The sequence below is a fragment of the Hoplias malabaricus genome, chromosome 4, assembly GCF_029633855.1.
Source record: "Hoplias malabaricus isolate fHopMal1 chromosome 4, fHopMal1.hap1, whole genome shotgun sequence".
Classification (NCBI taxonomy): Eukaryota; Metazoa; Chordata; class Actinopteri; order Characiformes; family Erythrinidae; genus Hoplias; species Hoplias malabaricus.
Window position 1 is genome coordinate 53,021,564 of NC_089803.1, and position 13,631 is coordinate 53,035,194.

Consider the following 13,631-nt stretch of genomic DNA (forward strand, 5'->3'; position numbering starts at 1 on the left):
AGCGATGCTGCTGTAGCCAAACCAGTGCTGATGTGTCAGTTAACTGTTAAATATTGGAGGGATGGCGGGGGTGCATCACTTTCATGTGGCTAAAAACAACTTGACAGTCTTTTCCTTTTGCATCGCATTGGAATACTGCATTCTATCACACAGCCAGCTTTAAATCTTACTACTTTCCAGAAGAGCTTAGAATATACACTCGTTTTCCTGAGGTACCTATTCTTTTATTGCTTGCATTCCTGATGCTTCATATAATGGCAACATCAGCATATAAATTTCAACATGACATATAAACTAGGAATGCATGTACAGTACCAGTAAAAAGTTTGGATGAGTCATTGTTGAAATTGGGCTATTAACTGTATTGAACAGTGTACCAACCGAATTTATGGTCTCAAACACATTAAGAAGGTGAGTAGTTCTACAAATTAACTCTTGACCACAGCTGTTCACTGAAAACCATTCCAGGTGACGACCTCATGAAGCTGATTGAGAGAAAGCCAAGAGTGTGCAAAGCTGTCATCAAAGCAAAAGATGGCTACTTTGAAGAATTTAGGGTATAAAACATATTCTGATTTGTTTAACACCTTTTTTTGTTTACTACATAATTCCATATGTGTTCCTTCATAGATTTAACTTCTTCCATATTCATTTACAATTTAGAAAATAATAAAATACAAAGAAAATGAGAAGATGGGTCCAAACCTTTGAATGATAAGTGTACATTCACAATGTGTGGAAAAAAGCCCAAAACAAAGGAGACCCTCCTTAAGGGGGCGTGTCCAAACATTTGATTGGTACTTTGTGACACCTTATACCTGACAAAATTGCTTATAAATAGTTATACATGCACAACACTTTATAATATGTGCTTGTGTTTATTAGACAAGATAGGTCCCAGAGCACATTTGTAAACCAGAATCTTATGACTTGTAAAATGTGGTGGTGTTATGAACTAATTTTAAATTCTGATGTTATGAAGTCAAATGCTCATAATACTTGGCATCGTTCATTGTATCTATAAGCATGATGAATACATGCTTTATAGGAAAAGTTTTTGTCACTTTTTATTTTAACTTTGCATTTGACTGGTTGCTTGCCTTGATAAAGTACTGCATGTTTGTAACTAGATTAAGGTCATTCCTCCATTAATTTTCCAACATAACTGGAAATTTAAATCTGTGGTTTTTTTTTTGTATAAATTTTTTCCTTGTGGGGGGGAAAAATGAAAAGATTGACTCTGTATTCTGCTCATTTGTTTGGAAGGCCTTGTGACTCCACGTTCTGAGGCATGTGATTTCTCTCTCAGCCTTGTTTTAACTTGCCTGTTTGTGGGGGGTTGGACCTCAATGTTTACCACTGACTATTGAAAACTAAAGATGAAGACAGTGGAGAGTTAATCACATTTGCATGGACATTTATGGCATTTAGCAAACATTATGCAAAGCAGGTTCTAAATGTTTGTTATTAATAAAAGTGGCTGTGTGGTACATAAGTAAGCAATTAGCTTATGCCAAAATGAATTGGTTATTCTCAGAGTAATTGCCATTGCCATCTCAGAGTAATTGACATTTTGTTTGCTTGTACTGTTAAAACATCTGATTATTTTGTGTATTAATGAACCATAGATTTATGGTTGCCAGGACCATTTTTTTTCTCTCCTGTGGGTTGTCAAAGTGTAACTTTCCATCTAAGGACAATTCTACACATTTTCTTCTAGCTTAAGTGTCCTTATGGTATTACCATATATTACTGAAGTTCCATTTTTGAATTTTATGTCTGCTTCTATTCAGTATATAGCACAGATTGCAATTATAAGGAGCACTCTAGCTGTCACTATCACTTTTTCCTCTTGTTCCTCTTATCCGAAATGTCTCTTCCAAAAGTGCAATTACTGTGCTGTCAGTTCAGTGGACTGTAAAATTGCTTTGTTTGTGTTTCTAGACCAATGGCCACGGATCTGCAGCAGGGGATTTGGTGTATCAGGAGCGTCTCTCTCGGCTAGAGAGTGACAAGGAATGTCTAGTGCTTCAGGTGAGTTTTGGATAATGGTGTGATGGGTTCATTTGATTAGCTGTCTGCAGATGAAGTGTTATTTTTCACACTGTGTTATGGTTCCCTGCATTGGCTCACATTTATTTCAGGTTACAGCACCAAAATTAATGTCCAATTTTATTTATTTTTTTCCTCCTTGCAGGTGAGTGTTCTGACAGACCAGGTGGAAGTCCAGGGAGAAAAGATAAGAGACCTAGATATGTGTCTTGAGGAACACAGAATGAAGCTTAATGCTACTGAAGAGTTACTACAGCAGGTGTGTATGCCATTACCTATAGCGCTTCCTTCATTAATACTCTTCGATACAGTACATTTACAATATGTTTATTAGAAATGTTCAACTTGAATACATCTTAAATAATTAGATAAAAGTAAATACTAAGTGTGTGAAATAAAACAAATGTCTCCTAAATTTTGTGAACTGTGAATGCTTCGCTAGAATACTTTCAGTCTAAAGGCATTCAGTTACCAAACTTGTGCAGGATCCATTTCCTCATTTGAAAAGGACTATTTTAAATTGGTGGGGTATTTCCATGTGAAATACATATTGGAATGTAAAAATGAATTTAATTGGAAATAATTCGCCATGTTAGCGGTAAAATGTAATATTGCCTTTTTTCCCCAAATTTAAAAATCTTGCACTAAAATATGCAGAATAGTTGTTCAGTGTAGGAGTATAACTTTGATAAATCAAGTTAAACTTGGTTAATGGCTGCTTGTTTAATACATTTTATGAACATATTTTAAACTGAACAGTTTAATTTTTAAGGCAATTTTTTTAATGAGCACATCCAGTGAATAACCATGAACATTTACAATGTTTAGTAGTAATGTTTACTTGTCCACTCTTAGCAGTGGAGAGCAATTTCTCTGTGTGAAAATGTTTCATATGTTGCAATTAAGAAAAAAGAAGAAAATCTTTTATGGCTGATTTATTTTTAAAAAAGGGCATCAGACAATGTAACTTCATGCTCAAGAGATTATTACAAAAACATTCACATGTGGTGGTTCTTTGCAAAGGCTCAGTTATGTAAACATTAACACCTCAGGAAGGTATGTTCAGTATATTGTTTCATTGTGTTATGTAGGAGTTGCTCAGTAGGAGTGCATTAGAGACCCAGAAGCTGGAGCTGTTGACTGAGGTATCCAGTCTTAAACTGAAGCTTGCGACAGTAGACGGCGAGAACAGGGAAAGTGAGGTAAAATGCTTTTTCACAACATGAAGTCTTTAGATATTATAATCTATCAACATGAAATTACACTTCTGTCCATGTGAAACAACTATGGTTACAGTAATTTCTTTGCCAATTAATTATACATTAAATATTCACTTTTTTGAATAAATTAAGGGGTATCTCACAATTATTACTTAGAAATGTAAAATAATACAATAACACTTTTAAGGCTTCATGAACCCTACAAAAGCCATTCTCAACAGCTGATGTAAGCCTGCATATCCATTTGTAAATACTTATTACAATAAGCACTTTCTAGGGAGAAGTGGATTAAAGCAAACCTGTCAGTTTATGTACGCTAGCTTGAAGTCATGTGTTATGAAGTCTTTATCAATATGTCGACCTACTGCAAAGTGTTACATTATGCATTACAAAAATATAATTGTTCCACAGTTTATATGTCAAATTACCTGTGTGTGTGTGTGTGTGTGTGTGTGTAATAAATCAAACCATTTATGAACTAATTAGACACTGGGTAGTTTGCCATCCAGCAGTATAAACCGTAAATTCCAACCTCTAAAGCTATTTACAGGATATAAAAAGCTTAGCTTTCACTATATACATTAAAAAAACACAGCTGGGCAGCATGCTGCTGTTTCTGTGGTGGCATGTGTAGCCACTTAAGCCCATAACTCAATCCAAGCAAGGGTAAGAGCAAAACGTTGAGCTCTTGAGCCATTTCCTGTCATAAAGCCATTTCACTCACCAAGACTGCAAATACACTAGCACAATTCAGCCTTCTGTTGTTCATTCAGATGAGGGGACATTTGGGGATTTCAGCTCAAGAGTGTGGATTTCAGAAAGCATAAATCCACCGAGAACTGGAGGGATGGTGTCAGTGTTCAAATCCCAGACACAGGCAAATGTGGATTTCATTTTAGCCACACTAAAGAAACCATTATGCTGAGAGATCTTCCAGCATTTCATCTTTAAGTGTTCTTAGAATAAGTCTCTCAGAGCTCATAAGTGCACTTAAATACTGATGTGTAAAGCTGTGCTTTTCTGCGTGTTAAGCATCAGGATACACTGTTTAAAATAAAGATCGGAAGGTAAGGAAGTTTTTTAATTTTTTTGCCCCCCTTTTATTGCAGGGTCTCTATGAAGAGCTAAATGAAATGCGTCTCAGGATGACTACTGTGGAGGCTGAGAAACTCCAGCAGGAAAGGAGCTTGAAATCAACCAAAGTAAGGTCCTTGGTGGACTTGTGCCAGTATACACAATACATACGCACACACGGGCACCATTTTTAATGAGTACTTCATAAAATTTTATAGTATGTGTTACAAATATCTCATATATTCAGAATGCCAGTGTTTCAAGAGAAAATTATATAAATCTTTGTAAAAATGTTTCCAGTAGTTTTGAACCCTATCCCTTTAAGTTTCGATGACAACATTAATAAAAACAAATCAGAGAAAATTAAATTTAAAAAGGCATTTGTTTAGTCAGTAAGCATTCATTTGCTCAGAAAAAAAAAAATCTGATATTATAATTACAAGTGACATTAATACCATAAATATCTATTTTTATGTACATTACTCTTCAGCTGTTTCCACATGTCTCCTAAAGGACATTTATTAATAATTGTAATTAACTATTAATCCTGCATCTGCTGATGGAATTTACCAAATAAATGTGTTAAATGGGGATCTGGAAGAGAAATCTGGAATTTGTTCTTTTAACATATTTTAAAGTTCACTGAATTTTATTAGCTATTAATACAATTTTGTTTAATGGCTTGGTTATGTACATTAGTAAATCGACTACTAAATACCGAATAGGCTTTAAAGCTTATCCTCTCCTTGCATTTTTATTACAGCCCCATTTGTATTTTTTTTAATTTTTTTTATTTATTTATTTTTTATTTTTTTTTATTTATTTATTTTTTTAATCTGAAGGGTTATTCTTGTATACCTTCAAAATTCTGTCTTTGAAAAGATTTTTTTATTCATTAATTAGCTGTTAAAGATGAATGAGTCATGTATTTAAGCAGAGACTTGATGTGAAATAGACTTCATCAATTTGACCAAAATTGTGTCGTCTCATGGGTGATGTCATCTCGAACACTCTCAAACTCATTTACTCAGAGGCATCTATGATTATTCAAGATGTATCAGTACAAATTAAACATACTTGGTGATTAGTTGGATACCATGTTTGCATATTGCAGCTTTGTTTGGTAATATAATTTCAAAAGCCAATATTGTGTAAGTGTTTTTTATTTTTTTTGCCACTCTGTGTGACCCTAATCTATCACTGCTTGCAATGATATGTGTGTATTTGTTTTTTTTTTTTTTAAACTCACTATCTGCTTTCTGGTTCTTGTGCTTCTTTCTTACATCTCTCTTTCATCACAGCCTCTGTATTCTGGTGACTGTAAACACTGGACCTCCACTCTTCAGACTCTCGCTCTGTGAAATGAGGTGTAGCAGTGTCTATTAGTTCTGGTATTTCTGGGCTTCACCTTTTTCTCTTTTGTATTTCATCAGTCTGTACACCACTTTTTGACTTTAAATACTTGCATACGTTTTCTGCTCCTTCTTATCTTCATCTCCTACTTCATCTCCTTTCTTCCAGTAATGTGATTTATTTAACATTTAAGAAGTTGTCCTTCTAAAACCTAATTTGCTCAGGCACATTCTAAGCTCCCGTACAAATGCTATTTGATTTTGATCTAATTGTTTGTTTTTTTCTTGTCTCTCCGTCTAAGGATTAAGTTAAATGTTCGCATACATTTAAACAATGTCTGTATTAATGAGAGCTCTTACTATTAATTTGTTGTTGAATAACATTTGATCATTTCATTGCTGGGCTATAAGAATTTTTCTTTGCATTTGGTATATATTTGCGTAACAAAAATGGCCTTTTATGGTAATGCACTATAGGTTACTGCATGGGAAATGACTGAGTTTTTAATTTTGATTTACTTTTAGGCTATTTGTCTAGTTCCATTTTCACTGAGCACAATCATGTCATACAGGCATGACTGAGTAATTTTACTGTTGCTTTTAAATTTTATTTATCTTTCATCATTCAACTTTTTATTGATTAGGAAGAGCTAATGTTGGTACAGAAGCAGCTTGATGAGACAGAGCGGGAGCTGCGGAGAGTAAAGGAGAAGCCTGACGTCATGACCGCAGATAGAACACAGAGCAGAGGTACGCTAACATTTGTAGCCTAAATAATATTTGCATTTTCTTTTTTAAAAGACAACTCAAAATTTAGTCAAGTGTGGTAACTGGTTATTTAGCCTGATTTACAGAAATCTTTGCTTAAGTATACTTAACTAACTCCATAAAAATGGTTACGAATAGTTCAATTGAAATCACAATTTTGATGATGCTAATTGACCTCTAGGGCGATACAGTGGCACAGTCACACAGCTCCAGGGCCCTGGAGGCTGTGGATTCAAGTCCTGCTCCAGTGTCTGTGAAGAATTTAGTGTGTTCTCCCTGTGTTCGTGTGGGTTTCCTCCGGGTGCCCTGTTTTCCTCCCATGGTCCAAAATCACACGTTGGCAGGTGAATTGGCAACTCAAGTGTCCGTAGGTGTGAGTGAAGGTGTGTTGCCCTGTAAAGGACTGGCGCCCCCTCTGGGGTGTTTTCCTGCCTTGCGCCCAGTGATTCTGGGTAGGCTCTGGACCCACCGCGACCCTGAACTGGATAAGTGGTTACAGATAATGGATGAATAATTGACCTCTAATTTATATACTCACATACTCAATATTCATATTTAATGAGTGATTAAATGTTTAGTGAAACATTTAGCACAAACAAATGTTTGGCTCTTGCTGCATGAGCACATTGTGCAGAGCTACAGTTTAAGTAGATGTCAATGAACGCAAAACCTTATCAGCCAAGCATACATATCCTGCGTGTCCAGACAAGAACTGTAAAGCTTGTCAGATTTTTGCACTGCAGACATCATTACTTTGCTCAGAGTAATAAGTAAAAATGCATAAATAAAGTGAATTATGTTATGTGACAAGACCAACACATTGTTTCTGAGACTTTAAACCTAAAGCTAATGTGTCACAACTGATTTGTGAAATGATAAATGGAATGTAGATGATTGGGTGTAGAGCCTCATGATTAAATTGAATGGTTTACCCCACAGTTATATTGGGACTGATAATATTTTGTATCTTTTTAAAGCTGTAAGTCATGCATATTTCTTTAATTTTAGTTATGTAATCAGTGTGTAACCTGCTGCTTCAACAGATGTGGATGTCCGGAGAATGAAGCAGGCTATGGAGTCTTTAATGGTGGCTAATGAGGAGAAGGTGATTTGTCAGTTAATTGTGAACAATGTAATTAAGTTATTTATAACTTTGTTAATGCCTCACTGAAATAATTTGGACTTAGGATTTATATGTAAATATAAATTGTTGTACACTTTTAATAAAATCTTGGTAAAGAGGGATAATGAATGATTATGTATTTTATATTTTCTTTAGGATCAAAAGATTGAAGAGTTACAGCAGTTGCTCTTACACTACAGGAAAGTTCAAGACATGATGTCAGCACAGGGACCGAAAGGTTAGAGCTTTAACACAGGTTTTGTTTTTAAAACTTCTTAAAATAAGGCCTTTTTCCTTTTGCAACATGTACAGTACTGTACAAGAGTTTTAGACACCTGAGAAAATTGGATTTATAAAGATTTATCTGAGCAGTATCTCAATATTACAGTAAAACAAAACATTATTACGGTAGGTGGTGATATTCTGTATGTTAATATGTTGGTTTAGCTCTTTCCTCATCTTTCCAGTATTTGAGGTTAACATCCAATCCCAAGTTATGCAGAAGTTAATAAATAAGTCATTATGTTCAAGCAAGAATGTGTTTGATTTTAACAAATCCTTACGATCAAGGAGAAAATATGGAAAAACCTTTATTTATAAATGTATTTGTTTTTGTTTTGTTTTTAAACTAGCTCTATTTTTGTATTGTTTTTGAATATATTTTTATTGTATATTATTTCAAACAAGCACCATGCTTAATGAGAATACAGATAATAATGATCTTAGTTCAGACACTTCCTGTGGCAGTGTACATGTCATAGTTCTGACGTCATGTGATTCTATAGTCTGTGTTGTCAGATGTAAACAGTTTTTTTTTTATTCAATGAATTTGGAAAAATGGCATTAATATTACCACTGCTATCTTGTCCTGTGGTTAATACAAAAATGCTGCCTGAAGTGACTGTTTTTTTTTTTTTTTTTTTTTTTTTTTTTTTTTTTAAAGTAAATAGTTCCCTTAATGCAGGGGTGATTTTTGACAATTTACATTTACTTTGACATTTCACTGCATTGTTGTTTCTTTATAACAAGGACTAGGCCAAGTTGATTATTTATGTTATTATTTTATTTTGATTTTTTTAATTCTAGAGTATATTTTATAAAGCAGGATTTGGCACCACATATGTGCATTGGTCACTACAATTTGTGCATGTGCACTGAGCAATAGGTCTTGCCTGAAACCTTGAGGTCCAGTCATAAGGCAGGATAAAGCACAATTCCCGACTCATAGACTGTTTTCATGAAATACCTAATGGAATGGATTTTCTGTTTAACGTCTAGTGTCTGGACATAATGTAATGGGGGAAATTAAAATGAACGAGAAATCTATTTTAATTATGCCTACATTTTTCTCATAACAACCAGTGGCTTTGTCCAGGCTCACTTGTGTTCCTGTGCTCCCCTCTCAGACAGAGCTAAGGAAGAGGAAAACAGGGTGGGTCTGTGTGAAGGGTCAGCTGTAGTCTCCACCATTACGGTTACTGAGAGTGTTTCCCTGGGAGGCGCAGAGGAGACTGATGAGGTACAACCTCCACACAAATGCTGCTGTATACACAGGATGTTCTTCTGACTTCCTTTAGGACATTACTGTCCAGCTCCTTTTGTCTTAGTTTCTTGGGAGTTTTTCATTGTTTTAAACTGGCATTAAAGTCAAATGGACTTTAGCTGAACAACAGCAGTGTTTAGTTGTCACTTATTTCCTTATGGATGTGCTCTATCCTTATTTCTGGCACTGCTGATACACATAAGTGCCCATATCATGAATTAGGACAGGCAGAACAGGGGTAAAAGACTATAATCGTAAAATGGCCATAAAAATTGAGGCAAATGTTTAATTCTAAAATGATTTTTTTCCCCTATTTTGCCAAATACACACTGGGTACTTTTTTTTTTCCCCTTCTGAAATATTTGACATTTTTAAAGAACAGTTTAGACAGCGCCCTGTGTATATTCAGCAATTTATTCCCCCTTCCCCCAAATGAATGCATTTTCTCTCATTCTCTTTCTTTCAGCCTCAACTGATTCCATGTGCTGAGCTTATCTCAGAGTTTGACATCCACAGCACATCAGAATCCTCCAGAACAGACCTAGGCCATTCACCCAGGTCTGATATTTAAATTATTTATTTATACTTCTCCTTTAAATGTTGTGTTTGAATTTACACCTAGGAGAGTCTGGCTTTTATACTGATTACACACAATGCAAATACTGAGCTGAATGAGGGTTCTTTTTTAACAACCCATTCTGATTCAAGCACATGAAATGATGTTTACCATTTTCCCTGATTACAGTGCCTCTGAAGATCTTGGTTTAGAAAACTCTTCACCTCTTGCAGGAAGAAAGGAGGTACTGACTCGAAATATACCTTTCCCTTTGAATGTGATTAGAATATAGGAGCTTTATTTTGTAAAATAAATGTAAGCCTTGAGCACCCCCTAATGCTTAAAGCTATAGTTACAAGTAAATATTTATTGTCACCAGATTGTTTGGACGTCTCACCAACTACAACCATGCTACTAGCTCTGGAATTTTCAAGAGCTTTATAAATTCCTCAATACTAATGTTTACTAATTTCAACGCTAGTAAAATGTTAAGTATGGTTGTCTTCTGTAAAACCATTGTTGGAGAATATTATTAAAATTAAAGTATGAACAGTCCCCCCCAATTCCTCTCTCTGCAGACATGACCCTTTTTGTGCGGGAACTCTTCTGTGGTTTTATTTGCTAATCTGGAGGAGAATTCCGAGTAGAAGGATATAGTACACAAAGTTAGGGTTGTTCACTAAGAATATTCTTCTCCCATTCAGCAGTGCTATCTTTACCTGGTCTGAGAGATCTTAATTTGTATCCACTCTGGAGTATTTCACACAACGTTCCCCTGGGTAACTGGAGCTTTGTAAGGACGGCCCTATAGTAAAAAAAAATAAAAACAAGTTTATTTCTTATGGAAGTTTAGTTTATTTTGATACAAACAAGCATTCTGGACTACATTTCTGTTAATATTCCCCAAATCAGGAAAAAATGCTGACTTTGAGTGTAATCACTGATGTAGAAACTAATTAATACAAACAGTTTTAATACAATACTATCTCTTACTTTTGCAGTTTTTAAAGTTCCTCTCACATATGATGTGCATCATCATAAGAGGTTTTCCTGGACTTATAAGTGGAAAATATCACTAAAGACCTCCCCCTGGGCCCATGTAGAGTGGTACTAAGCATATTTACAACAGATGTAGTAATGGGCACATTTTATTTTTGGGAGTTAGCCTTTCTAACATATGTTTTGTGTCTGGTTAATGATATCTTTTTGTTTTCCAGGGTGAAGCTGAGGATGGAGATGGTAAAAAGAGCTCTCCGTTTGCCTCCCCCACTCAGGCCAGCCTTGGGGAAGGTGATAGTTTCGGCACCAAAAAAACTCGTTCCTCATTTGGACGTGGCTTTTTTAAGATCCGAAGTGGAAAGAGAACATCCAGCGCTCCAAACCTTGGTGAGTTGCCACTCATTCTGTGGGATTGCACTTGGTGTCTGTGTGGTTCATGTTCAGCTTTGTGATTCTGTTCGTCCTTATTTTGAATGATGTATGTGACAGAATAGGAAGTGAATGTAGTTTCTATAGCATGGGTATACACTGCAATAAAGGTTGTCTTGGCAAGTAATAAGATACAAAATTATCTTAATTTTAATTTGTGTATCTAATAATACATTTATAATGATTCATAATAATCATAAGATTACCTTACTACCAGCATAAGAATAAATGTATAAAGTGAAATTATCTCTTTATATTTGCAGAGAATTTCAGTCATTTTTAGACAATCAGAACATAGATCATTTCTTGAGTTGTGGGATCAAACCCCACCTCGGATCACTGCATGGAGTTTAGTGTGTTCTCCCCATGTATGTGTGGGTTTCCTCCAGGTGTTCATAGTTCTCTCACAGTCCTGTGACTCACAAGCTGGTAGGTGGATTGGCTGTTTCACTGTGTCCGTAGGAGTGTGGGAGAAAATTAATATATTAGACACATTACTAAAAAAAAGTTAGCCATATTTAGAATATAGCAAAATCCTTATTTTTCTTACAACAATCTCAAAATAGAAAATATTTGGTATGTCATTTAATTTGCCAAGACCTTATATTTTGCAGTGTATTTCCGTGTATGTCTGTGTCTGTCCTGGTTGTGTGTTTACTTCATGTGTATATCTTGTTTCCTTTGTGATGTAAAGACCGCAGCCGGAGTGCGAGCTCACCCATGTTAGGTACAGTACATTGTATAGCTTGCCTGCAGATCTGGGCCATGGTCCAGTTTGCTTTCAGTGGTTTAGTAATTACAGGAATATTCTAGCTTTTTTATTTTTCCTCTCCCAAAATAATGTCTATCTGCTACATCATAACATTCAGTACATCAAACAGTAACAAAACCAACAAAGGAATTCTCTGACTCGCTTGTTATGAATATCATTCGACTTATGGTTGAACTTGAATAAACATTAAAAATTTGAGAAATTGGCCTACCAGTGTTTTTCATTCATTCTCTCTAACCTCTTCATCCTGATCTAAGTTGAGAGACTATCCAGAATCATTGGACGCAAGACAGGGACACAACCTCGACATGTTACCAGTCCATCACAGGGCACCACAAACTCGCCATTCAGTCACAGAGTTGGGTATGTTGCATAGCGAATCAATCCACAATGTGTTTCATTAGTTGAGAGGAAATTGGAGCCCCGCAGGGAGAACACACCAAACTCCTCACAGTCAGTAACCCAGAGGTTCTTGGTTCAGTACCTGAGATCCTGAAGCTGTGTGGTAGCGACAGTTTTTATTTATATATAGTTTTAAGCTTTATATTCTTAAATATCAGGGGAAACACAAAAAATGTTGATCACCCTCAACACAATAATTACACTGGTTTACTGCTTTAACAGAATTATTATTTTATAACTTTTTGGGATAATTTTTTATGAAACCACCTATCACTTCCATAGCATGATTATTGACTTCATGTACTTCATGTATTGCTATTTTTGTCCATATTTATTGTATGTAACAGATGCAGCAGATAGAAATTAAGAGGAAATATTTATGGAATATTCCTAGAAGAAAAGAACCTATAGTGACAATAACCAATTTTTTTTCCCTATCCTTCCACCCCTTTTTTCTTCCATTCCTGGCTGAATCTGACCCCATCTGCAAAGATGTCAATGAGTAAATTGCATAGATGGGAAATGAGTTTAGGACCCATTTCATCTTAAACCAGAGAGATGAAATGTTGAGAACTGTGTGTTTTAAACATTTAATGATACAATGACATTAAATGATACAGCGTTTTCTTTTTGCATGTTTATATTAGGGTTATATGGGGTCTTGACCTTTCAAAGACTCTTAAATCATTTTTGTGCTTTATCTGCTTCACACTTTTCATATTCCTCCACTTTTTTTAAATCTTGCAGAATATAAATTCACACACTGCATTGATGTTGGTTTTTAAAATGGGGTACTCGGTTAAAGAATGTTAATGCTTTTGTTTTTTGTTTTTTTTACTAAACTAATAAATGAGTCAAGGAAATCTGCAATATTTTGCAGTTCTGTAAGTTTCGGTAAACTTATTATTTTTTTTTTTTTATCTGTCTACTTCACTTGTATTTAAAAGTTAATTAATGTGGACAACAATTTTGAAAACCCCATTAATATTTGTGATATTATTTCATAGTGCACCCATTGTGAAAACAGATTTAAAGTTGTGCCAACACAGTCTATGATCTTCATAGTATAAAAAGAATTGGGTCACACAGTGACATGTTCAGCTGTAACAGTGTTCACCATGTTCAAGTGCCCAGTGTCCGCTAGAGGGGTATAAATCTGGCCAGTACGAGGCCATTCAGGTGTATTGGGATGGGTTTGAGTGGCTGTTCTGATCAAAACTAATTAGCATATTTAGCAGTTTACTTCACTAATGTTCCCCATAACTGATTTTCACAGCAATTGTTCAAATTCAGAAATGTCTATAGTAATCAACTCTATAGATACAGCATTTCAAGAGTAGG

The 13,631-nt window shown here is 35.2% G+C and overlaps 1 protein-coding gene across 2 annotated transcripts in view; it reads left to right on the forward strand.

The window, feature by feature from the left end:
* The window catches only part of ppfibp1a (PPFIA binding protein 1a), a 36,337-nt gene that overhangs the window by 15,185 nt on the left and 7,521 nt on the right, over positions 1-13,631 (forward strand). For both annotated transcript variants that reach the window (XM_066666926.1, XM_066666927.1), the window contains exons 4-14: positions 1,945-2,034; positions 2,198-2,311; positions 3,144-3,254; positions 4,382-4,474; positions 6,343-6,448; positions 7,510-7,571; positions 7,746-7,827; positions 8,996-9,108; positions 9,599-9,690; positions 9,878-9,932; positions 10,906-11,074. In XM_066666926.1, coding sequence (XP_066523023.1) covers positions 1,945-2,034; positions 2,198-2,311; positions 3,144-3,254; positions 4,382-4,474; positions 6,343-6,448; positions 7,510-7,571; positions 7,746-7,827; positions 8,996-9,108; positions 9,599-9,690; positions 9,878-9,932; positions 10,906-11,074 — 1,087 coding nt within the window. The remainder of the gene's footprint in view (positions 1-1,944; positions 2,035-2,197; positions 2,312-3,143; positions 3,255-4,381; positions 4,475-6,342; positions 6,449-7,509; positions 7,572-7,745; positions 7,828-8,995; positions 9,109-9,598; positions 9,691-9,877; positions 9,933-10,905; positions 11,075-13,631) is intronic.